At 44.6% G+C, this 23298-nt stretch overlaps 1 protein-coding gene across 1 annotated transcript in view; it reads left to right on the forward strand.

Annotated features, from left to right (window-relative positions):
- The window catches only part of zmp:0000001236 (mastermind-like protein 2), a 39407-nt gene extending 17883 nt beyond the window's left edge, over nucleotides 1-21524 (forward strand). The window contains exons 2-5 of the mRNA XM_062385998.1: nucleotides 12736-13944; nucleotides 19587-19751; nucleotides 19850-19958; nucleotides 20041-21524. Of these exons, the coding sequence (XP_062241982.1) occupies nucleotides 12736-13944; nucleotides 19587-19751; nucleotides 19850-19958; nucleotides 20041-20867 (2310 nt within the window). The 3' untranslated portion in view covers nucleotides 20868-21524. The remainder of the gene's footprint in view (nucleotides 1-12735; nucleotides 13945-19586; nucleotides 19752-19849; nucleotides 19959-20040) is intronic.
- Nucleotides 21525-23298: the final 1774 nt, after the last annotated feature.

Consider the following 23298-nt stretch of genomic DNA (forward strand, 5'->3'; position numbering starts at 1 on the left):
CTCCTGCGATCATGTGCGATCTGCTGGTTCATCTGCCGTATGACAGCCTCTGTCTGGTTTGTTGTTCCGAGGCCCAGTTCTACAGAACGGGCAGAGGGAGCTGGGCCAGATTCTGCTCTGTGCTCGCTCCTCTTAAACAGATGCTGCCACTTGGCTCCGAGTTCCTCGTCTGAGCAGCTTTCTTTCGCTGAATTTTGAGGATTCGCCGTCCATTCAGTTTATGTGTCATATACATGTGCTATGTTTCATATCATATCTCTCTGTCATTTAGCAGGATTATGCAAACATTTGGAAATAACACGTTAAATGTGGCGAGGATCTGGATCAGGAGGTAGATCATAGAGAATAATTCCTGGATCACAATGATAAAAATCTGGCATGTTTGCTCGACCGATATTTACAAGCGTGTGCATTTTAGTGCAGATCCAAATCCTCATCTGGTGAATTTCAATGTGGTTTTATGAGGGCACAGTTGGGCCTTGGCGCTCCCCGGTTGCTCTTCTAGTTCTTCTAGTTCTACTAATTTGTTGACAGACTAAGCAGAAATTGCATATTTCATCGTGGACGCGTTTGCCAAACTGAATTTAGTATATTTAATGAGGTAAAAGGAATTTGGTGATGTAGGAATGATTATATGTCTTGGCAGGAGAAGAACTGAGACGTGCACGTTAAACCATAGAAGAAATGCTCACCATTAAGAACATTTTGTCATTTTCCCAGCAACGGATGAGACGTTTTCTCTTGACCAGATGCCGCTGTACTGCAGCATAAACTGTCTTAATGAGAAGAGGGGGAAAACAAATCCTCCCGACTTTCAGTTATCACAACGGTTGCTTTGTGTTTTCCCCTCGACTTTGCATGAGTGTCAATGATCACGTTATGGGAAAGGAGTTTTTTTCCACTTGGACAGATTACCTGAGAGCACACCGAGTCTCTGCCTCTCACCAGCTGCGACATGCAAAAAGACCTAAAGCCTGGGTTCACACACACACACAGACACACACATACACACAGACACACACACACACACCGGGAGCTGCCTACAAGCACGAACTTGCTTAGAGACACAAGCTCTGCTGCAACCTTGAACTCTCTCTGCCACTGTGAGAGCCACCGCTCGCCCAGACAGTTGTGAGCTCAGTCCCCGCAGGGCTCTATGGGAAGGCAATTTAGGCAAACCCCCCCCCCCCCCTTGAACTAAAAATGTTTTTTTAAATTTCACGTGTGCAAGAGAATTCACAGGAGTTGAGTTTTAAACAAGCGCTGTAGAGAATAGTACGTTCTGCTGCCAAAATGCAGATGTTGAGCTTTCAGGAAGCGACAAATGAAAAGTTGAAGCGTAATCAGTTTTTAACCTCTAAAGTGCAGAACTGACACCCTCCTGACATGTGACATGAAGATGAAGTAGCCAATGTGTTCATTTCAAGGTCAGCTTCCTGTCGCCTGACAGATTTAAGTTTACGTCTCTTAAATCTACGTTTTGGTCTCCACCTCCAAAAGAGACTTTAAATGTGCTGCAACCGAAACAACGACATATTATTCTCCGAGGCTTCCAAAAGGAGACAAGGAGGTTATGTTTTCATCTGCGTGTGTTTGTCTCATAGAAGGCAGAATTACACACAAAGCAGTGGATGGATTACCTTAGTGGAAGGGTGTGGTGCGGGGAGGATGCCAGGAAAGTTTTGGTCAGGATTGGGATCGAGGGCGGATTCAGGAATTTATGTTTTTGACGTTTCCACCATTTTCTCAGGCAATAATTCATGGATCTTGATATTTAAGGGACTGGTTTCTTTGATTTAAGTACAGGGGACTGTTGAGCCCTGACAGAGTGATTCCCAGGTATATGTTTGGCTCGACACGAGGAGCAGATCTGGATAAACGGGTGGATCCTGGATTTTCTATTTTAAGACTTCCTGTCACATGACGAGATAGAGCATCAGCCTTGTGGAGCAGTCAGCTCCGTGCTCCCATCCAATAATAATCTGATTCAATGTTATTATTACAAAATAATTGATTAATTGAATCTAAAGAGAAGAATTCAAACTCACACAGGAAGAAGCATGCACTTGATTATGATCAGTGTTTTCCCTTCATGTGTGTTTTGTTAGTGAATTTAATATCTGCTGTTAACCAGGAACATGTTTTCATGATTTCTTGGTGTAGTTACCTCCTAGAGTCGTTCGGAGCCGGCTGAGTGCAAGCTGCATTGTGTAGCTATTAATTTAGAGCTCCACCAGATGATTCCCATGAGTTTCCTGTTTTCAACGGAGAGAAAGCCGATTGTTTCTCAGACCACAGCTATTCTGAATCGAGGCGAAAGGTTTAGAATTGACCCGAGTTGCTTGTTTTTCATGAATGGCGATATCCAACTTATATCTAAGATGTATCAGTATCATGTGGTGTTTTGTTTTTGTCCTTCTGGGAAATGTCAGGCTGATGATACATTTTTAGAGGTCACATATTTTCTGCTCCACGATCCCCCCAATGCAACCCCTCCACCCCCACCTCCGTCCCTCCCTTCCTCCCTCCCTTCCTCCCTCCCTCCCTCCCTCCATGCACACTTTCCCTTGGTTGGCGTCGGTGAGAGCTCTGCAGTGTTTTCTGTGTCGGTCTCTTGCGAGCGCTGGTCTACACAGACCTTATTTGGAATGTCAGGACTGATAGGAGTGGGAGTCGAATAAAGCTTCCCACTCACTTGTGTTTGTCTTCTGACTTTCTCGCTGCAGCAGTCCCTCTCCAAACACAACCAGTGGAGGATTGTTTCAGAGCGTGAGGGCAGATTAGTGCGACTGCTCGCCCGTCCTGATGCGTGAGGGTCTGATTCAAGAGAACTGAGAGAGATGACAAAACTCAACAAGTGCGCCGTTTTCCAACCAGTGGAATTTTTCCGAGCTTTCTCCACTGAAGCGGTTTAAAACACTAACTGTGTTCCCTCTCTGAGAGCGTGAGGCTTATCAAGACCTGGCTGAGTGAAGCAGCATTAGCACAGCATTAACCACTCAGCCCAGGTTTCCCATGGGATGTAAAATGGATCCTCGTTTCAGTGGGAAATCGCCACAGCGATGCTGCTAAAGAGCACTTTGCTGCAGTCAGATCTGTTATTGACGAATAGTGTTTCCTGATTTGGAACTGCAGTCGCGTAAACAGGATTTAAATATGTTACAGTTAGAGCGTAAATACTGTACTGCAACAGATACTACACAAGTGTAAGTACTGTTGCTTAAATTGTACTCAAGTAAATGTAAAACTGATAAAAATCAGGGGGGGGGGGGGGGTAAAAATCGCTTGTAACATAGACTGTAAATAAAGATGTATGATGCATCTCAACTTCCTCCAAATATCCAGAAATTAGGCCAAAATATTCCAGATATGAAGGCGGGGTTTACGAAACAGTACTGCAGCCAGCCACTAGGGGGTGATTGAGACACTTTGGCTTCACTTTTTTGTTGTCTGTTTATCAAACCTTCTAGATACAAAATATTGATTTATAAAACAGTGGCCCAAATCAATCCCTTGTCTGAATCTCACTATTGCGAGTCCTGATCATTCTGCTCAAAGTCCAACATCACTGGTCTTTCATTCCCTCTGTAAGATATAACCAGTCCTCCCAGCTTCTCCAAGATTGGACACTGGGCTAAAGGTGCTCTGCATTTTCACAGACAGCAGAAAGTTGAACATAAAAGTCCCAGTTGAAGATTTCGCCATCAACATTTGAGCTGCAGACCCAGCATGCACCTGTTGGTCACACGACACGCGTGTTCGATTTTGTCCACGTGGGGATGTTTTTGGCGGGTGGTGCAGCTTCTGCTCTGCTACCGCTGCTGATCTGGCTCAAAAAGTGAATCACAGCTTCACAATGTCACTTTTGTGTTTACCCTTGAGTTAGAAGAGTGAAGTTACTGTTTTTTAAAAGTAGTACAAACAACAAAGCGAGTTGATGCAGTATCAAGAGTGAAAGTAATGTAATGACTTCCAGCCCTGAGCACAATTACAGGTTATTTCCTCTAAAGTTACTGCAGATCCTGAACAGCTCACACTATAAGGAAGCCTCTGATAACATAGTGAAGTTGGACGTTGGTTTTCTCTTTGTAGTGTCCAGAGACATGACTGGAACGACTGTGTTTCTCCACTCAGCAGTGGCACTGTTGGCTCTCACCGTGCTGCAGCTGCACGCTGAAGAGCAGCCAGATGTTTGAGATGGTGAAATGAGCCTAGCGAGCAGGAAACGGCTCTGCATGCCATAGGAATCGTCTTTGAAAACAGGAAGGGAACTTGTTCCCTGCTTATGGGCCTTTTCCTGTGGCATTACCGGAGGCCGGCCCTGTGTTTGACAGTTGCTGGGAAAAAGGTGCTTGCAGTTGTGTGGCAATGGCCTTTTAAGGCTACAAACATGCCTGTCGTGCTTTAGACGGCTTTAACAAGGGACTTGTTTTTTAATGGAGCAAAATCATCGGCCAGTTTATGTCCAGGCCTCATTTGTATGTCTTGGTTTCACCTTAGCACTTATTGTTGTTTTTCTGTAATGTGATAGTCAAACAAAAAAGACAAGCCATGGAAGCCAGAGTTGCTGATATGTGAACACATGTCATGTAGCTCCAGGCTTCCTAAAGACTCAGGTTACACTCCTGTTGTTATCCAGGTTTACCTTCTCTAATGTTGTGAATCCTCAAAGTGCATCCAGCTTTGTTAACTTGAACATTTACCATCTGATCTTCTCATGCTCACAGTGACCTCTGGTGTCTGCGAGGATTGTTAGTTTCTTAGTCTTAAGACTCTGCTGGTGAGAGCCCTTTAAGGTTTTGATTTATGTGAACCCTCCCACACCCTCCAGCAGTTTCCCAGGCTGAAAATTGTTTTCTACCTCCTGCCTCTCACACTTAAGTACATGCACCAATTGAAAGAAACATGTCATCACGGGCAATAGATCACGTCCTGTCATTTTGTCTGGTGCTCACAGTGAAACACTTCTAATGTGGACCAGGAGAGCAGTGCTCATCGAGGGTGTTTCCACAACTGGAGTGTTGTTGGACCAGTGAGAATTCAAGCAACCGAATGAAACCCCTTTGAACTACAGTAACATCTTAGTATGCGTGTTAGTGACGAGGAGATTCTGTACGGTTGTGTATTTTCCTGGCTCTGGTCTTCCTCTCTATCGGCCTGTCTCTGTTTTATGAGTGAGCACAAACTCTGTCGAGCTTTCACATGCACTTCTGTAACACAACAGAGTTCAACAGTGTGGTTAAAAAATCCCATTAATTTAGCCAGCCATGGTAGAATCACCACAGGCCAAGAGACTGTGAAACAGTTTTATATGCTCATGTGGAAGCCACAAGTCCGTATTGATGTCAGCTGTGTTCGAAAGAGAAAACATGTTTTATGCACGATGTCAAAGAGAAATACTAGACTACCCACAATCCCCAGGTGTGGTCGCGACGCCCCTGATTGGTGGAACTTCATGTCAACCGTGAAAATCATGTCGGCTCTGATCAGATAATTCAGCGTAACATTATGTTCACAACAGTGCAACCACGATTTCTAACATGCTACTACACTATGTTACTGCATTATACTGTGTATGAAAAACTATATACATGAAACACAAACTTATATTGCAATACTATACTAAAAAGAACGTTAAATTCAAGAAGAAGAATGCTGGAAGTCGCGATGTTGGACCTTTTCCTCATGTATTCCTTTTTGCAAATATTTTTATAAAGTCAAATGCTTCATGGTCTCGATTCATCTTGTAGCTGCTCGGCCTGTTTCCAGGAGACGTCCATCATTGGAGAAATGAACGGGAGATTTACCTCTGGAACCAGAGGCGTTCTCAAAGTGGGCTGTCACTGTTCCACTCTAGAGAGGAGAGAAAACCTGAGACAAGCAAAACACGTCTCCTTTAAAAAAACCTGCAAACGATTCCGTGGCCGATGTCGTTTGCGGCTTTTGAATCATTTATTGAAGGGATCCCTCTTCCTCTGAAAGCCACAGCGGTGCGTGCTGCTCGGGAATCGCTCCGGAGTCCCGGGAGCCCTCGGTCCTCCTCAGCCACCGTCTCGGCGCTGGAGAATGACATGCAGATGAGAGGCGACAGCAGTGTCAGGAGCTCCGTGAGCCACATGGCAATGGGTGTATGTGATGTGACAGCTTGTCACTGCGATGTTGGTGACCTGTGGTACGTCTGCAGTGGCGTGGCCTGGCTGCTACTGCGGCGAGGCCTTGACAAGAGTCCGCCCACCCCCCTCGAACACACACACCCACACACACCCACACACACATGCTGGTTCACAGGATCCCTTCACTGCTGTCCTGTTATCTTTTGAATCAGAAGGCCAGGGACTACACGGCTCTCGGACGCTTTGTACCTCACAGGAGAATCGACAACAGGTCGACCCCGGACTACCTACGATTTGTGTTTTAGGGAATCAAACAAAAAACGCAGCAGCTGTATTAAACATCCGTTTGACCGGTGACTCAAACTGTCCGAGCGCAGCCTCACATACCTTGTCACCCTCAATTAAGCTCTCTCATCATTGTAATGGGTGTGCAGTGACCGGTGATTGCAGAGACACCAGCATTGCTTGTTTCTTCTTCTTCTTTTTTTTTTTGTAGGGGCCCTCTACATATTTCCCTCTGAAGGCCGAGCTGCTTTAGCCTTCGGGGATATCCTATTAAACTCCTCTAAAGGGCACGTCAGAGCAGGGGCTGATTGGAACACTGGCTGTAATCTGTGCATTTGGATAATGGAGAGCTGATCTTTGAACGGCGATGTCTCCGAGAGGATTTATTTTGTGCTCAAGCTGCGTTTTTTTTTTTGGGTTAAAAAAGCAAAGTAGCCGAGCCACAGTAACTGTAGAAAAAATCTGCCTTCAGTAAACATAATGGCTGATTTCTCTTCAAAGGAGCTCTTATCATCTCTTCCCATTTCCCACAGGCGGCCACAAAGCTGCCTCTCTCTCTCTCTCTCTCTCTCTCTCGCTCTCTCCCTCTCTCTCTTTTTTCCCTGCTGCTGCTGCTTCTGCTGCTCATCCTTCTCTCCTGCCGGCTCTCTGGAGGGCAGCCTCAATCTAATACAACTGTGTCAGGAAGTGTGGGGATGCAAAGTGCTGATGAGCCAAAAGTAGCCCACCTCTGCAGTGTGCTGCTTTGTCCCAACACGCGCCAGCCTGATTAGGAAAGAACACCATGATCCTGTGTGCTCACATCCCTGTGCAGCCTCACGGCACACAAAGACATGTTAAGTGTGTTTCCCTCTGTTGTTCCATTATGAGAAAAAGATTCCAACATGTATGTGTGTAATTCACTGTGTGTAAAGAAGGATCACACCCACCGATGGTATCAGTTTGTCGGGGACTAATCTATCCACTGAAAGGTTTTAATTTAATGCTGCAAGTAGCTGCCAAGATTCACAAGAGCTGAGCTGCTGGATTCTTATAAAAACACCATTTGTGTTGGCATTGGCATATGTTTTAGATATAGATTTCATAAATAACTATTTCTTGTTGTGCATCCCTCGACAAGCATCACTTCCCTTTGCCTTGCTGATCTCTTTAAATTACATGTGTGTGAGGCTTAGAGCTGAACAGCTTCAAGATAAACACACGTTAGAACAACTAATATGGATCCTGATGAAGTCAAACTCAAAATGCTCAATTTGTGAGTATTGTCAGTATTTACTCTGTAATGGTTTTTGTTAATGGTTTTGTATTTATCTAGAGCTTTTCTAGTCTTGATGAATACTAAAAGCACTCAACAGTACAGTTTTACATTCACACACACATTCATACAGTGCATCTATTTGCAGCACTTAGTTATTCTATGGGGGGGGGGGGGGGGCATTCGGGGTTCAGCATCTTGCCCAAGGACACTTTGGCATGCAGATGGGTCAGACTGGGGATCGAACTGCCGACCTTCAGGTTGGAGGACAACCACTCTACCCCTCAACCACAGCCGCCTATATGAGATGCATGTTTGTGTCATAGTATAAAAACATATTGTAAAGATTGTAATTCTCAATAAAAACTAGCCGAGACCTAAGCAAAAATGTAAAAAATGTAGAACTAGAGTCATAATGATTACAAAATTGCATCACCCATAAATATCAGTCCCCTAAATATGCCCGATAGTTTTTTATCAAGACCCATTAATTATTCTTTGAGAAATCAGTGAAAACACCAGAATCTTCTCCGGTTGATGACCTGTCGAACACATGATTCACGCAAAACTGACACGTAAACAATTCGTAGAAATCCGTTCTGTCCGATTTGTTTGCGTAATCCTGCTGAGAGAAAAACAAACCAACAGAAAAACACACAGATGAGGGCAAAGACACAAACTTGCCTCTCTGACCCGATCTGACTGAAACTAAACTCAAATAAATGATTGTGAAAACTCTGTTGGAGCAGCCCCCCCCCCCCCCCCCCGCCTCCATTATAAACTATGTCAAGTTCTGCAGGATGTTTGATTCCGTTTCCCCTGGATTTACAGTGTTGTCACGGCTTCCAGCTTCAGACAGAAACCCTGTAATTAAACAAAGCCCCTCCGCATTGTTTTCAGGCAGATAGCTGCATTTTGCATGACAGCTGATCATTGGCACCGGACTGAGAGGGCTCTGGTTTCTTATCTGGCAATAAGCGAGCTGAAATCCCCTCCTGTAACCGTGCACAACCTGCAGAACCGCATAAATATTATGTCTCCCTAGAAACACAATAGCAGTATTTATTCCTTTATTTTGGGGCTGTGTTTTTTCCATGTCGGACGCCGAGAGGAAGGTTTCTAACTCTTGCGGGAGCGGATTGCAACATGTCTCAGGACTCTGGTGAATAGATTAAAGGCTGGTGAGCTTGGGCTTTTTTTGTTTGTTGAGCCACACTTTTGTACGCAAACACACATGTACGGGCAACAAAACCTTCAAACACTGTTCAAACCCATACCCTGGAAGGATGGCGTGGCTCTGAGGGGCTGTGCCACCGGTGCGACAGATGGTACCGGGAGGGCCTGGTGCCACGGCTCACCCGGAGCTCCATCCACAGTGCTCAGCATCACCACACTGCTCAGCGTGACACACGAGCGACCAGCCACCCAGCTCCCAGGAATAGATAGCCTCTGTTCACATGGCCAAGGTTAGGTTCCTCCCTGCCACTGTCGAAGGGGACCAGTGAGCAGGAAGAGGACGTATTTAAAATGATGAAAGTCTATTCTGGATTCATTAATATCGTTTTAAATGGGATTGTGTTTCCACTAGTAGGTCAATTAAAGGAGTTGAACCTTGTTACAACCAAAATGAGCCAGTATATAAGTGATGCTGGGGTTAGTGGGTTGTTTGAAAAGGGAATTTTGTTAAAATCCTTAAAAATTGGATGAAATGTTCCAACTTCCAGTAAGAAATCATTTCGTCAGCCGTTTTGTTCGCTGCCAATTCAGAAAATAGATAAATTAACATTTGTACCAACCCAAGAAAACACTCTGATCTCCAGGATGACGGGTATTTGATACGCACTATGTACGTTTGAGCCTCTCATGCAGCAGGAGTCACTTTCAAAGTGATTCCGAGCTTCTAAGCTCATTAAATGTTAATCAAAAAATCTATTTTCAGTTCACTTGGAGATCCATCAAGAGGATTTCAGGTCAGCCAGGAGGCGACTACATCTGAGCGCTCAGTGAACAGGACCTTCCTTTATATGTTGGAGATTATTTTGAACAAGTGTCTGAGCTTGTGTCTTTATTTATTTTAAACTTAAACGTCTGTAACATCCTGATGAACACGTGATCCGACCTTCACCCAAACTGCAGAGCGTCTTTAGAAGCCTCGGCTTTGAATTCTGAATGAAGAGCTGCCCTTGACCGCAGTCCATTTTATAAATGGCACAGCGGCACTAGTGAGACTCCCCGGTCTCACAATGGCTTTTTGCAACACATCCACTGTCCGTTCCATTATTCATGATGTGTTTGCTCAGACGGTGCCTTGAACCATGAGGAGTTCTCCTGTCTGTCTTCTGCAGAAGGAGAGGGAGAGAGAGAAAGTGCACGAGCTACACACACACACACACACACACACACTGGAAGGGCCTTTTTTCATCTTGTTCTGCAGAAAAACACATGTCCAGTAATGTCTGGAGGAGCACAACGCTTAATAGTCTGGAGCTCGGTGAGGATGGTGCAAGGGAGCTGGTGAATGAAACACAGTGTAGATGAACTCATGGAACATTTCCAAGTTTGAACTGTGTGTGTCTCTGTAGTTTTCTGAGCTGGCATCACCCGACCCGGCTGCCATTACATCACCGGACAAGATCTCCTGCTCTCTCTCGTCTCGGTCAAGGCTTTTTCAAGTCAGCCTTACTTTTTGTGTCAAAGTGTATTCCACTTCAAATCAGATATTGCTTTTTTTATATCTATTTACTTCACTATACAAAGGGTAAAAGGTAGGATAGTCCATTATTGATCCCTATGGGGGATGTTATATAGAATAGAATAAACATAGAGTTGATTAAATTCAGACGAAAACAGTTAGACACAGAAAACAAAAGTCAGTTAGTGCAGTTTATCAACATCCAACATCTCAAAGTAGCATGTATTTATGTAATGCATATATAATATGAGCAAAGTAGAGTATCTGAAATACATAGTACTACTATTATCATTGTCAATAATAATAATAATAATTTATGTAAAACAGTTACTAGTACAATATTTTCCAAAACTGCATTTATATATTAATTTCATTAAAGTAAATTATTGCTATAATTAATCAGGTGAAATGTTGTGATATGTATTATTATACACATACATAATAAATAGTACAGCTATATGGCTCAGCTTAAGATGAATAATACATAGTACAACCAAATACGTCATACTAACAGGAAGCTACTACAACCGCTATACTACTATAAGTACTACTACTTCTACTACTTATAATAATTATAATGATAAGGACATGAAACTAAGATTTTCTGTCCCAATTTATACATTCATTTCATTAAATTATTGCCACGCTATAATACAGTCGCTGTTCACTGCATCCACATGACGGACAAAAACATTTTATTGCTTACAAACAGAATATTATTAGATTTCTCAGACTTCAGGAGGTTTGTAAATCAGCCACCAAACAAAGTGGAGAAGCAGGATCCTGCCTCCAGCTGCAGCTCCACACAGTGACGACATGTTGTTGGCAAAAAGAAATAAAGGAAACAAACTGGCCACTCTCACTTTGACATCAGCCTCCCTTTGTGTTTGGCCGAGTGGGATTCGGTGAATGGTTTATTTTGTTGTGCCTTCACATCGGTCATTGTCCCGGAGCTCACGCACGTGTTTACTAAAATATCCCCAATGTTTACCTGGAAGTTAATCATGCTTTTGAAAAAAGAAATGTTTGCACTCCCGAAGCTCAAGGCAAAAAAGCAGGGAGTCTGATCTTCTGCAGGAAAAAGAGCTAATTGCGCTGGAGAGATTCTCCATTAACAACCTCGGTGGCAGAGACGCCTCTGTGCCTTGATTAAAATGTGAGCATGCAGGCTCGTCTCCAAACAGTGGCTGAGACCATTAGCAGAAGTAACTCAGACACGAGCCGGGTAGAGATGTAGTGAGGTACAGGATCCGCTCCAAACCCTCAGGCTGTGAATCATCTTAATGCAATGTGTGCCAGCAGGTGGAAATGACTCAAATCTGTTCCCACAGTGAATTATGCATCACGCTGATACTCCTCTCTCCGGCGTTCAGGTCGGCGGAGGATCGGAGTCATTTGGTTTCCATGCAGGCGCCACATTAAAAGATGGTCAGATAATCGCACAAAATGTTTTTTTAAATTTTAATGCTGCATAAACAATTTCTTTCTCAGCGAGTTGTTGACGATGACGCGAGGAAACTATTATTCTATTGACACAACGATAACATCTGAAAATATGAGTAATCCTGTTTGTTTTTTCACTCTGATAACAATTTCGTTTTTTTAGTGCTTTTACGGGGGTGTGCTGGTTTGAGTTGTGAGTCGTCACCGTGTGCTTAGTACCTTTTAAATGGAAAACACAGAGCTAGGACAAAAGGAAGTCAGATATCTGCAGCGGCATGTTAAGCAGAAATCTCAGCCACAAAGGAGAAACTCTGCAATCTGAGGAAGCACACTGGATGAAGATATAATGTATGCAAATGAGGGAAACAGACAAAGACCCTATTCTTCTCTCTCGGGTCCGTCGACTGTATCAGATTCTTAACTATCTCCTCAGCCCATCCTCTGCGCTCCAGCTACATTATATAAAAACAACGTTATAAGTGCTGCAGCAGCGTTTCATGCACTGCAGGTCGTTAAACACATTTATATTTATTTGAAGCTCCAATCCGAACGTATCTGCGTGGTCTCAACGTGGCAGTGGAACCGGGTGACTTCAGCCTGAATCTCTGTTGGAAAGAAGAAACTGTCTATTAATAAAAAAAGTAATCTTCCTTAATTTCACAAGTTTGTCGAGCGCGCTGCATCTACAGGCCTCGGAGCAAATTGTGAAATTGGATTAATTTACATGCTGATACTTTGAACTGGATTTGGAGTTGAATGCACAGAACTATCGCCCCAATATAAATTGGTTGACAGGGACTCAAGTGTAAGAACTTAAAGGGCTGTTCTGACGAGGGGTTTCTTCAGGGTCGGTCTCAAGATAAACATATAAAACCATACGTGAGCTGAAGGGTTTTGAGTCTGTTTCAGAAAAGGTTTTTAAATCTCTGCTCTCTTGTGTTTTGCAGCTCCAAGGATCTCTGCGACGAAAGATCGAGGGACATGCACCGGGACACATCCCGAAGCAGAATGGGTTATCCTGCGGTTTCTCGGGAGCGGACTATAAGAGGGTCCGCGTGGACCCCGGCGCTCTGGGACATGGACCTTGCAACCATAACTTGACCCAGTCTCACTCGCTTCAAGGTTCGTCGGCCATGGGCATGCAGAGGAAGAATTACATGATGCCTCACGGAGTGGGGTCGGACATCTTCAACATGACCCTGAAGGAAATGAAGAAGGAGCCCATCGAAGTCCCGTCGTGCGGCCAATCAAACACGGAGATGATTTTTGACTTCAAGGATGAATGTCAGATCGACCCAGATCTCCAGGATCTGTTTGATGAGCTGACAAAGACGGTGTCCCCGCTGAACGACCTGGAGTTTGAGAAGATGCTGAAACAGGATGATACGTTCGGTTTGGATCTAGGTCGGCCAAGCTCAGCAGGCGCAGCTGGCAGCCTGTGCTCCCCGATGGACAAGCCCATCAAGATGGAGCACTCCCCGGATTTTGGCCAGGTTCACGCCGGCTCGCCCCAGCTTCGCCCGGCCTCGGCAGGGCCCTCCTTCACACTGACCGGCACCTCCTCCAGCACCACTACGCAGAAACCCAACACTCCGGCAGGGCACCCCAGAGCCATGCCCTGCTGGCCAGAAATATCCCACGCAGAGCAGCTGAAGCAGATGGCGGCAAACCAGCAGCAGCCGAGCTCTTTGCTCCACCACCACCACCAGCAGCCACCTGTGGGACTGCCCAGCTGGGCTCCTGCCATGAACAGCCACTCCTCCACCAGCAACTTCCCCCAGGACAAGGTCTCCGGCCCGGCGCAGGTCAACCAGCAGAGGATCGGCGCCCAGAGCAAAGGGATCAACAACTGCCTCTTCAAGTCAAACGGCCACACCGGCTCCCATCACCTGGACATGAAGATTCTCAGCACCAAGCCCACATTGCACTTCAGCCCCAAAGCTCCCCACTCTGCCGGGGGTCAGCCGATGTCCATCATGACGAGCTCGGGGAACAAGGCCTCAGCCCAACAGCAGCAGTCGCCTTCCACGTGCCAGAACCAGCCGCATTCATCGCTCCACTTCCAGAACCAGCAGATCTCCTCGTCAGGGTCCCTTTGTCTGCAGCCCAAGACTGGTCCTGCCGGGCTGCCGTTCAAACTGGCACAACAGAGACAGGTAAAGGCTCTATTCAAACTCCTTTTAAATATATATAGTACTAGATGAAACCTTGTATCTCCAAACTTTTAGAAGGAGATATGTTATGCTCATATTCAGGTTCACGTGCCCTAGTCATTCAATCCTTTAAACCATGTTTGCATAGCACCTTTCATTCAGGTTGGTGCAGTTCAAAGTGCCTCACAGTTTCCTTCAGACTGGCAGCTTTGTGTACATTATGCAGATGTGGGACCACGTTCTGTCACAAGTATCTGCCGTGCTGCTGACGAGGCGTTCAGGAGCAGTCGGGAAAAGGAGCTCCCTCTGCTGCTTTCTTAGCTTTGCAGAAATTGTACGAAACACAAAATCACAGACTTGAAAGAAAAACTTAAAAAGCACAATATGTTCTCTTTTAAGGAGTTAGGACAAATCTACTTTGCATTTCTTTTGATAACTTAAAAAAAAAACACCAGACGCAAACTAGGTCATCCCGAGACAATTAAAAATACACAGAATATTCCTTCATGCATTTTTTATCTAAAAAGACATTGGCGTTAAGAGATTTTTCCTCAAACGATGACAACACAGCAGATGTTATTAAATACTGACTGTTTAGTTAATGATCTGATCTTTTATTAGCAAACATGCTGCAAATCGGACTAATCACGCTGTGAGAAGCTGAAAGTTGATTTCTATTCTCTCAAGATTCATCTCGATGATTTATCTTTTCTGTTTTGAGTGTATGTCTTGTGTGTTTTATTCCTCAATGTGTAAAATAAGAATAAGTAGCAGCACTGGATGTCATCCCCTCTGCCGAAGGTGTAGTAACACAAACTGTCCCTCGTCCTCCTCATCAGTCGACAATCCTCCGTTAGCTCGCAGCAGTCGATTTGTTTTGGGACTTTCTTGTCTTCATTGTTCCCGATGCCGTCGCGGCCCTTTCTCTGCTGTTGAATATGTATTTCCCCCCCGAAAGTGTTTTTGACGATGACACAGATTGCCAGACCACGGCAGATTAACATGCAGGACTTCTAATTTCTTTGCCTGTCATGGTGGCTCTGCGTCAGGGCCCAGATATGCACAGCGGGATTTGCTAATTGGAGGTTGTTAGCTACGAGGGACAAGTGGTGGAAAATGACAGTAATCTGCTTAGCCCGGTGCCCGAGGTTGAATCACTGATTTGTTATGATTGGGGAGATTTAGCCCCCCCCCCTCCCTTTCATTCCTTGCACTAACAGTATCTGTAACCGTCTTTGTATGAAATGATAATGGGAGCCACACTAGAGAGCTCTCGTAACCTCTACAGATCAAGGCAAGTGCCTGAGTGACTGGGAGAGGGTGGGAGGAAGGAGAGAGGGTGGGGGGGGGGGGGGGGGGGCCGTGCAGACATTGAAGTAAACAAGATAGGATGACAAATACGTCATCATGCATGGGTGTAACAGAACCTGTTTTACTACCATACCCGGGAGTCATTTACTGCTTCAACACAACGTGTAGCTGTGCACGCTCATGTATTACCCCCCCGCCCCCCGCCCCCTTTAAAGTGTCTCAAGATATATTCATCATAACATTTATATTATGAGGCTGAGATATCTTTCAAATCTTAACTATTGATTCACCTGTATCTGTATTTTTCCAGAACTCCAAATGACCCCATATCTAATAGATATAATCTATAACAATTCTTCAATAAAATGTATAAAAACTAAACAGTAGTCCCCCAAATGTATTCAAGGTGACAGGACTTTTCGTTTTGGATTTTTAATTTCACCATTTCTTCTTTCCCTTCCCGTAACTTCCAGGGCTAAATGACGCCAGAGAAGTAAAAACGATTATTCACTGTTGTTTTTCTTCATAACGTGAATAAAACTTTGATTCATGACCTCATGCGTGAACGTGGTTTTCATCGGAGTTGTTTAAGGAACATTTTCCATCGGGGGGGTTGAAGACCACAACTCCCATGATCCCACGCTGCTTCATGACATCATCAAACTGGGTCTTTTGTTATTGATTGGATTGGGAGACCCCTGGCTGCCGAAGTTCCAATTTCTTTTTAATCAAAAGATTTCAGAATTAGCCGTAACTTTAATATCAATGATGCCCGAGGCGTTGCTGATAATCACTAATGATGATATTTCCGTCCTTCTTAACTTAATGCGGCATATTAAAAATCTGAAAGTATAAGAATAAAAATGGTGCATAATTAAAAAGCCACAGTGGTGAGAATGAAATGGAAGAGACGCGCGGAAGAGCTTAATGAAAAAAGCTTTGACTGGAATTTGATCAATTATTTAGAAAAGCAAAGGTTTTCAAAGCTTGAAGCTCCTGAAAGTAAAAGAGCTCAGTCACCTCTGGTCTTCAGATGCTGAGGACACGAGGCTCTGGCAGGAGGACGAGGGGGGAGACAATTCAAGCTTTTAAGATGCTTTTTTTTTGGTTTTGAACAAATTAAATATGCAAAACGTGAAGAGGAGGTGTTTGAGAGAAGCTGAAAGCGGTGTTTGTCTTGTGCCGTCAGCTAGGAACGGGTTAAAAGTCCAGCTAATGAGGAAGCGACAGCTCACTGAGAGGAGAAAAGAGAGAAAGAGTCTCTTCCCACAGTGAATTGAATTAGTAATGCTGGAAAAGTAAGTGGTCCTGAAAGAGTGGCCCTGATTCCCCCGAGCACCGCCAGCCAGGGAGAGGGACTCGGGCTCCCTCCGGCTGAGAGAGAGGGCCCAAGACCTTTTCTACCTAAAAAAGAAAAACAGCTTTGCAGTTGAAATAATCGTTTGCAGAGTCAGACGTGTCAGAATTCAAAGGCACCACTCGGCAAAACTCAAACCATGACGTCACACACACACACACACACACACACACACACACACACACACACACACACAGAAAAACACCTCGCTCAGGGAAAGTAAGAAAACAGTAGAGGACACTGATGCATTATGAAACCTGCTGTGGTCGGTGGGCAGAGCTGTTTCAAGGACACTCTCCAGCGGTGGAGCTATGTTGTGTATTTAAGCTACGGTGACAAGTGCTATAAAGAGAAAAACTTGACGTGTTAATAAAATCATTTCAGGCTGTCGTTATTTATGACGCCCTGAAATTCAACGTGTTCCCATTTTTCCCTTTTTTGTAGAAAGCGTTAAAATATCTGTTTGCAATTTTTCCTGGTAAGGAAACGCCTCGGAGCTTAATGCACGCAGGTGCAGAAAAGGCAATCTTTGAGAAATATAGTAACAAAGTGGTTTTCCTGGCTCAAACTGAGGTATTTTGAGTTATTCACTCCTCTTGTAATATAATATAATCATGCAGGGGGGGGGAGAAAGAGCAAGTTTTCACAATGGAGATTGGATTTATACTGTTCAACTGGAACTGGAACCGCCTCTAGGACACATTTATAAATTTCACTGCCTAGTTTTATAGTTTTTACCATCTACGGATCTAGTGGAGTGAAAACTGTGATACCCTTTAGTCTCTATATGGTATTTTATCTGCTCAGCATAAGGGAAGACACATATTTTGCATATAGTTCATGCATGGATCAGTTTTATTTGAGGGGGAAAAATGTTTCATATTATTGAATAAACTCTTATAGCCAACAAACATATTTCATGACTCCAAATTACCCAATTCCCCTAAAATATAGATTATATGTAGCAAATCTTATTAAAATGCCTAAAAGCAACTAGATGTGTGATGTATTTTGTAGAGTTGTGTACCTACATTGTGCAGGAGTGTCATTGCTTTCTCAGCTAATATAGATTCCCATTAAGAGCTAGCACTTTGCTTCCTCTCCTTTCTATGTAAACAGAAACAGTCTCTTATGTTGATTACCCCGGTGGCACCACATCCCTCAGTTTTAGGATACAAGCTGAGCCACGAGGGCTGAGCCTCTGCACCGGGTCACTCCGGCAGCGCGGTGAAGGGAGTGCTTGTTTCCTGGGAAAGGGAGCCAGGGCCAAGTCCAGATGCCGAGCGGCTCCCCGGGGACCCGCGTCCCGGGTCCAGACTTGGAGGAAGTGCAGTGTGAGAGCCGGCGAGGCTGGGCCCGGATCACTGTCAGCTGCCTACACTGCCGCAGGATGGGAGACTAAATCACCGCGCTCCTTCTCCGAGGCCCGAGCCACATGTGGTATTCATTTACAACAAGCTTGTGAAGAATGAGAGAAGGGGGGGGTGAACACGGAAAACAGCTCTATGACACATGAGGATGACAGAGAGGATTACTCAGTCCTACAAGCTAGAACACCCCTGACTGGGTTTGTCTTACAGCAGGGGCGGTGGAACCAGCCCTCTCCGGTGGACCTCTGTGGGGAGACATGTCTGTGATGGACATGGTTTCTCACAGTCGGCTCACGGCGGAGGCGAAGCCAGCCACAGAGCTTTTGGAGAGTAACAGGAGAAACCAGTGTTTTGATGTCTCAGTCCCTGTGTAACCTCATTGCCATGCTCGGGCTGCTGTGTGGGTTGAGCCCGGGCGAGGGAAGCTGAATATTAGCTCGTCTGAAATGGCTTGTGACTCCTGATGAGTTTCAACTTCACTCGCTCTCTAATCCCGGCTCGTTAGTTCCCCATATTTCAGCCCCCATTCATTATCATTCACCGACGCACACACACACTCTCTCTCTCTGACACACACACAGACATGCACGTACACACACACACACACACTTCCCCTCTCTTTTCTTTCTGTTTTTCTTTCGGGACCACAGAGTCACCACCCTGTAGAGAGTCGTCCTCAGCAAAGAATCTGTTCCCTAAGTGATAGCTTCTGCTAAATGCACTGTTGGATTTAATCCACTTCACCCTGGGAAATATTTTAAGTCAACACAACGACTGACACTGTACACACAGCCTGTGTTGACTGGGATTTTGTGCACATTAACCTCATTCGTGACAAAACGCCTGCACTTTGTCGAAGCCCCGGTGTAGGGAGGGTGTCCTTGTGTCCACAAGAAAGACCGGTTTAGCACTTTACTCCTGGAGGGTATGGATGGCGTGTGCAAAAAAAAAAAAAAATGCATTACAAGGATATGTAACATCTCAAATGCCGAGATGGTGAAAGCTTTGAAAGCGGAAAAAAAAACACACGGGACAACGATTTCAAATAAAAGAGCCGGTTTGGGACGTCTCAATTTCCTTTGAGTGCAGCCGGCTACAACGTTTTAATCAGTGTGATAGTGTCGGGAGCCAAATGGGTTTTCTGGAGGGGAGGATGTCTCCGTGCCAAACACAACAGTGATCAGTAAAAGGAGAGCTTAAATGGAGGTAGTCATGGTGCTGGCGCCCTGCTCCCTATCGGCACACATTTTTTCTGCTGTCTCAGGGATTCTTTCCACTCTCTTTAGACTCAATTATCAAGGGAGACTCAGGCCTTGAGGAGGAGGGCTCGCACTCCCCCCCCCCCCCCTCCAAAAAAGAAAAATCCTCTCACCAAGTCTCCCTGTTTTTATCTGCAGAGGGAGTCGCCTTCACCACATTCTGGAGGTTGCACTGCATCTTTGTCACAGATCTAAAAATGCCTTGTACAGTTTTGCCCTCTTGTGGCCAAACGCCATCATTACACGTTCTTCTTTCACTTGAGAAAAGGCCCAAAAGAAAAGGTGTATTTGCTGTTGTCATTAATGTGAAACCGTGTGTGTGTGTGTGTGTGTGTGTCCTCCTCTCAGGGCGTCCCTCCTGGTCCCAGGCTGCCCATCAATGGGAGCTTAGGGGTGATGTCGGCCCAGTCGCAGCCTCGAGCCCCGGCGCCCAACCTCCAGCAGAAAGGCCCCAGCAAAACGCCAGCCATGCAGAGGCAGCTCAACCAGCAGCAGCTCGCCATCGGCAATCCGGTAAGACCACAGACTGATGGGCAGTTCAGACAGCAGCGATGATTTGTGAGAAATTATTGATTCTATTTGCAACTTTCTGTGTGATTTTTTCTTCTCAGGACAAAGACAACGCTCATGACCAGTTCAGCCGCCACCTCACGAGACCCCCCCCGGATTACAAGCAGTCCAGAAGTATGGTGGGACTCAAGCAAGGAAACATCTACTCAGGTATTTCCATTTCTGTTCGGACAGAAATCATCGATGTGATTGTTTTTCATGCTCATAACCGGTTCCTCTTCGATCTCTTCAGGTCAGAACTCGTCCCCGTCTTCCAGCACTGGCCCCGAGAACGACCTGCAGTCCATGGCCTGTCACCTCCCGAGCGGGTCCGGTTCCAAGATGACTCCTTCGCCATCGGAGCGCCGATTTGGCCTCGGCCCCGACTGTCATCCGACTCCTTGCATCGGCCAGTTCCAGCAGCACAACAACCAGAACCAGCTCGGAGTCAATCAGAATAAACCGAGGTTCCTGGGGCCGAACGGGCAAGCGGGTTCCTTCGGGATGAACAATGTAGCAGGCGTCCAACATCAGAGGACGACAGCTGACCTGCATTCCTCCGGGGTCCCGGGGCAGGGTCTCGGAGGCTTGATGACAAATGTCAACATGGTGTGGGGCTCGGCCAACAAGCAGTTGACAGCTGGACTTGGCGTTAGGCGGATACCCAACCCGCAGCTGGACATGTCCAACCACCCGTACCAACAGCGGCACATCGGACCGCCCAACCAGGTGGCGCCGGACATCGGGATGCTCCCTCACAACCCCTCCATAAGAGACACGGGGCCCCGGCCCAACCAGCCCATCATGGGCTCCCCATCGGCGGTGGGGAGCCTGAACCAGGCCTCCCCCGAACAGAGGGTGCCAGCGGGGAACTTCTCCGAGCCCAGCCCCAGCTCTGCCGGCTACCACCAGAACAACCGAGCCAGCCGCCTGACCTTTGACTTCCTGCCCGAGGGAGACAACACCGTCCCCGGCATCAACACGGACTCGGACTTCATCGACTCTCTGCTCAAGTCCGGCTCCGGGAACGACGACTGGATGAAAGACATAAATTTGGACGAGATTCTCGGCAGCCACTAGTGAATTATGGATCACGACAAAAAAATAAAAGAAAGAAAGAAAGAAAGACCCAAAGCCCAAAACTGTAGAGGTTATTCACGTAAGGTGGAACGAGAGAACATTTGTAAATAATGATAAAAAAATGGGATTTTATAAACTCACAATATTTGTTATCCAAGTAATACTGTATTGTTTTATATTGTATTTACTGTGAAATCTGTGTTTTTTTTCTGTCTCCAGCATATGTTCCGGTTCCTGGTATTTTTTTTGTCCCGAGAAACTACTTCTGTTTGCGGTCGCTGTTGTTTATGGTCGGTCATCTTCAAGCTGTAGTGCTGTCCTGTAGGATCGAGAAACCAAATTCACACTGTGAAAAAAGAAAACATTGCTGTGTTGCGTTCAGGTTCATCTCCAAGTTTAATGTCTCCGCCCACTATAGCATGATATGGTATTTACCTTCAGATGTTTTGCTGCCACACAAACACACAGAGATGTTATTCTTTATTATTTTCTTACGTACTGTTCAAGCTTTTTTTTTCGATCTGTGGTAGTTTTCGATGCAGTTTAAATAATGTAACCATTCTTTTCTTTTTTTTTCTTTCATGTGATATTTAATAATTATTGGGATAGTATTAAAACATTATAACACATGCAATTAATAAACTTGATTTGAATTCAGTGTTTGGGGTTTTTTCTCTTTAGACTGCCAAGCATCTAGACAGAAATCACCTTTTCATTTCTATTTTTGTGTTTTTCATTGTTTTTATAGAATATGGTTATTATAATTGTCTGACATATTCTTTTAACTCCAGGCAGCAAGTGCCCAATCGAATGGTAGTGAGCAATGTCGGATCCCCTGCCGCGGGCATCGTACACAGACAATACTAACATATAGATATTTCCTTTTAAGTGAGATTCTGGCATAAAACCATGAGAGGTTCTGACGTTTCACCGTCGCTGTCGACAAACCGGAAAAAACCTTGACAAGTGATGCAAGAGCCTGCAACTGTGTTTTCAACCGGCTGTGTTTTTTTTATTTGAATTATCAAAGGAGAAATGTCAGAGATGACGCGGGTGAAGAAATGTGTTCACGTCCGATTTAACGGTTAAACCATCGACGTGCGTAAACATCAGCAGCTTCTACAGGAAGAGGAATCAGCTGCCAACATCAGGGGAGAACATCCAGTGATGCAAAGTTAGCATGAGCGATAGAAATACTAATAATCTAAAAGGTTCTAATCCATGTTCCGTCTGAATGATTTATTTAGAAATCTCCAACTATCTCCTGACACTAAAATTCTTCTGTCTCGTGTTTTATTTACATATATAAAGTTATTAATGTGTTTGTTTATTTGAGTGTCAGGAGACAAATTTGTTTTCTTGAAAAGTAAAGCTGCAGCTTTTAAAAACCATTTAGGTTTAAATTGTATATTTACATTTAACAGTGACATTATCTTCAGTTTATACATTTTTGGTTGAATCTGTGAATATAAATATTGCATTAAATGTGGTGAAAAGTACAATCAACGCCCCTAAAACATGAACTACTACTTGACTCCTTTAGATTGGATGTGTCCCAGCATCCTGACCCTAAACCTAACTTCTGAACCTGACCCTAAACTCAGCACTTAACCTCAACCCCAATGGACACTCACATGACAAAGAGTATTAGTTATACTTCATCGACGGTTGTGGCTTCGAGTTGAGCAAACTCTGCCCTCTAGAGGTCACAGTGGGTAACTACATCATGCATATTTTGTTGGTGGGTTTCTAAATGGAAATAATACTCTGCAATTGTGTCACAATAAAAAAAGGGATAAATGACTGAAATATGCATGAGAATATAATATAAACTGTCTAAGAGCTACAATCTCTCACTTTAAGTTTCTAACAAGCACTTGTGCAATAAATCTACTAAGAACTATCCTGTAATAAAAATTATTCAAAAATCAAAGGAGCGTAGAAGATAATAACTCAAACTTAAGTACTTGTAAATTGAATAATTTGCACGGTGCCAAATCACAACACACATTATCTCAAGAACTACCACATAGTTATGTTTACCTTGTGGCTACAAAACTTATTTTATTCACAGTGAGTAACAGAGGGTAGAGAGAAGTTAACACCCAGAGGGCAGCTAAGCAATGGCTTTTAGATTGTTTTTGTACACATTTGTATAATTTCCTTGTATATCCGGTTTTATAATATGTGCTTTTAACATTTGCTTGTAAATTTCCTGAGAAAACAAAACAGTTATGTAGTTTAGACTCTCATGAAAATGTCAAGGCTTCAAATATGTCAGAACAGCTTATGCAATACAACCAATTGGAACATTAAAGTAAAATGTGTAACGATGAGTTTATGATTCAATCCTAAAAACAAGGAATAAATTGACACGCATGGGAAAATATTACCACAAAGTATATAGTTTATTTCAGGTCAATTTCAAAGT

The sequence above is a fragment of the Platichthys flesus genome, chromosome 4 (genome assembly GCF_949316205.1).
Source record: "Platichthys flesus chromosome 4, fPlaFle2.1, whole genome shotgun sequence".
NCBI classification, from domain to species: domain Eukaryota; kingdom Metazoa; phylum Chordata; class Actinopteri; order Pleuronectiformes; family Pleuronectidae; genus Platichthys; species Platichthys flesus.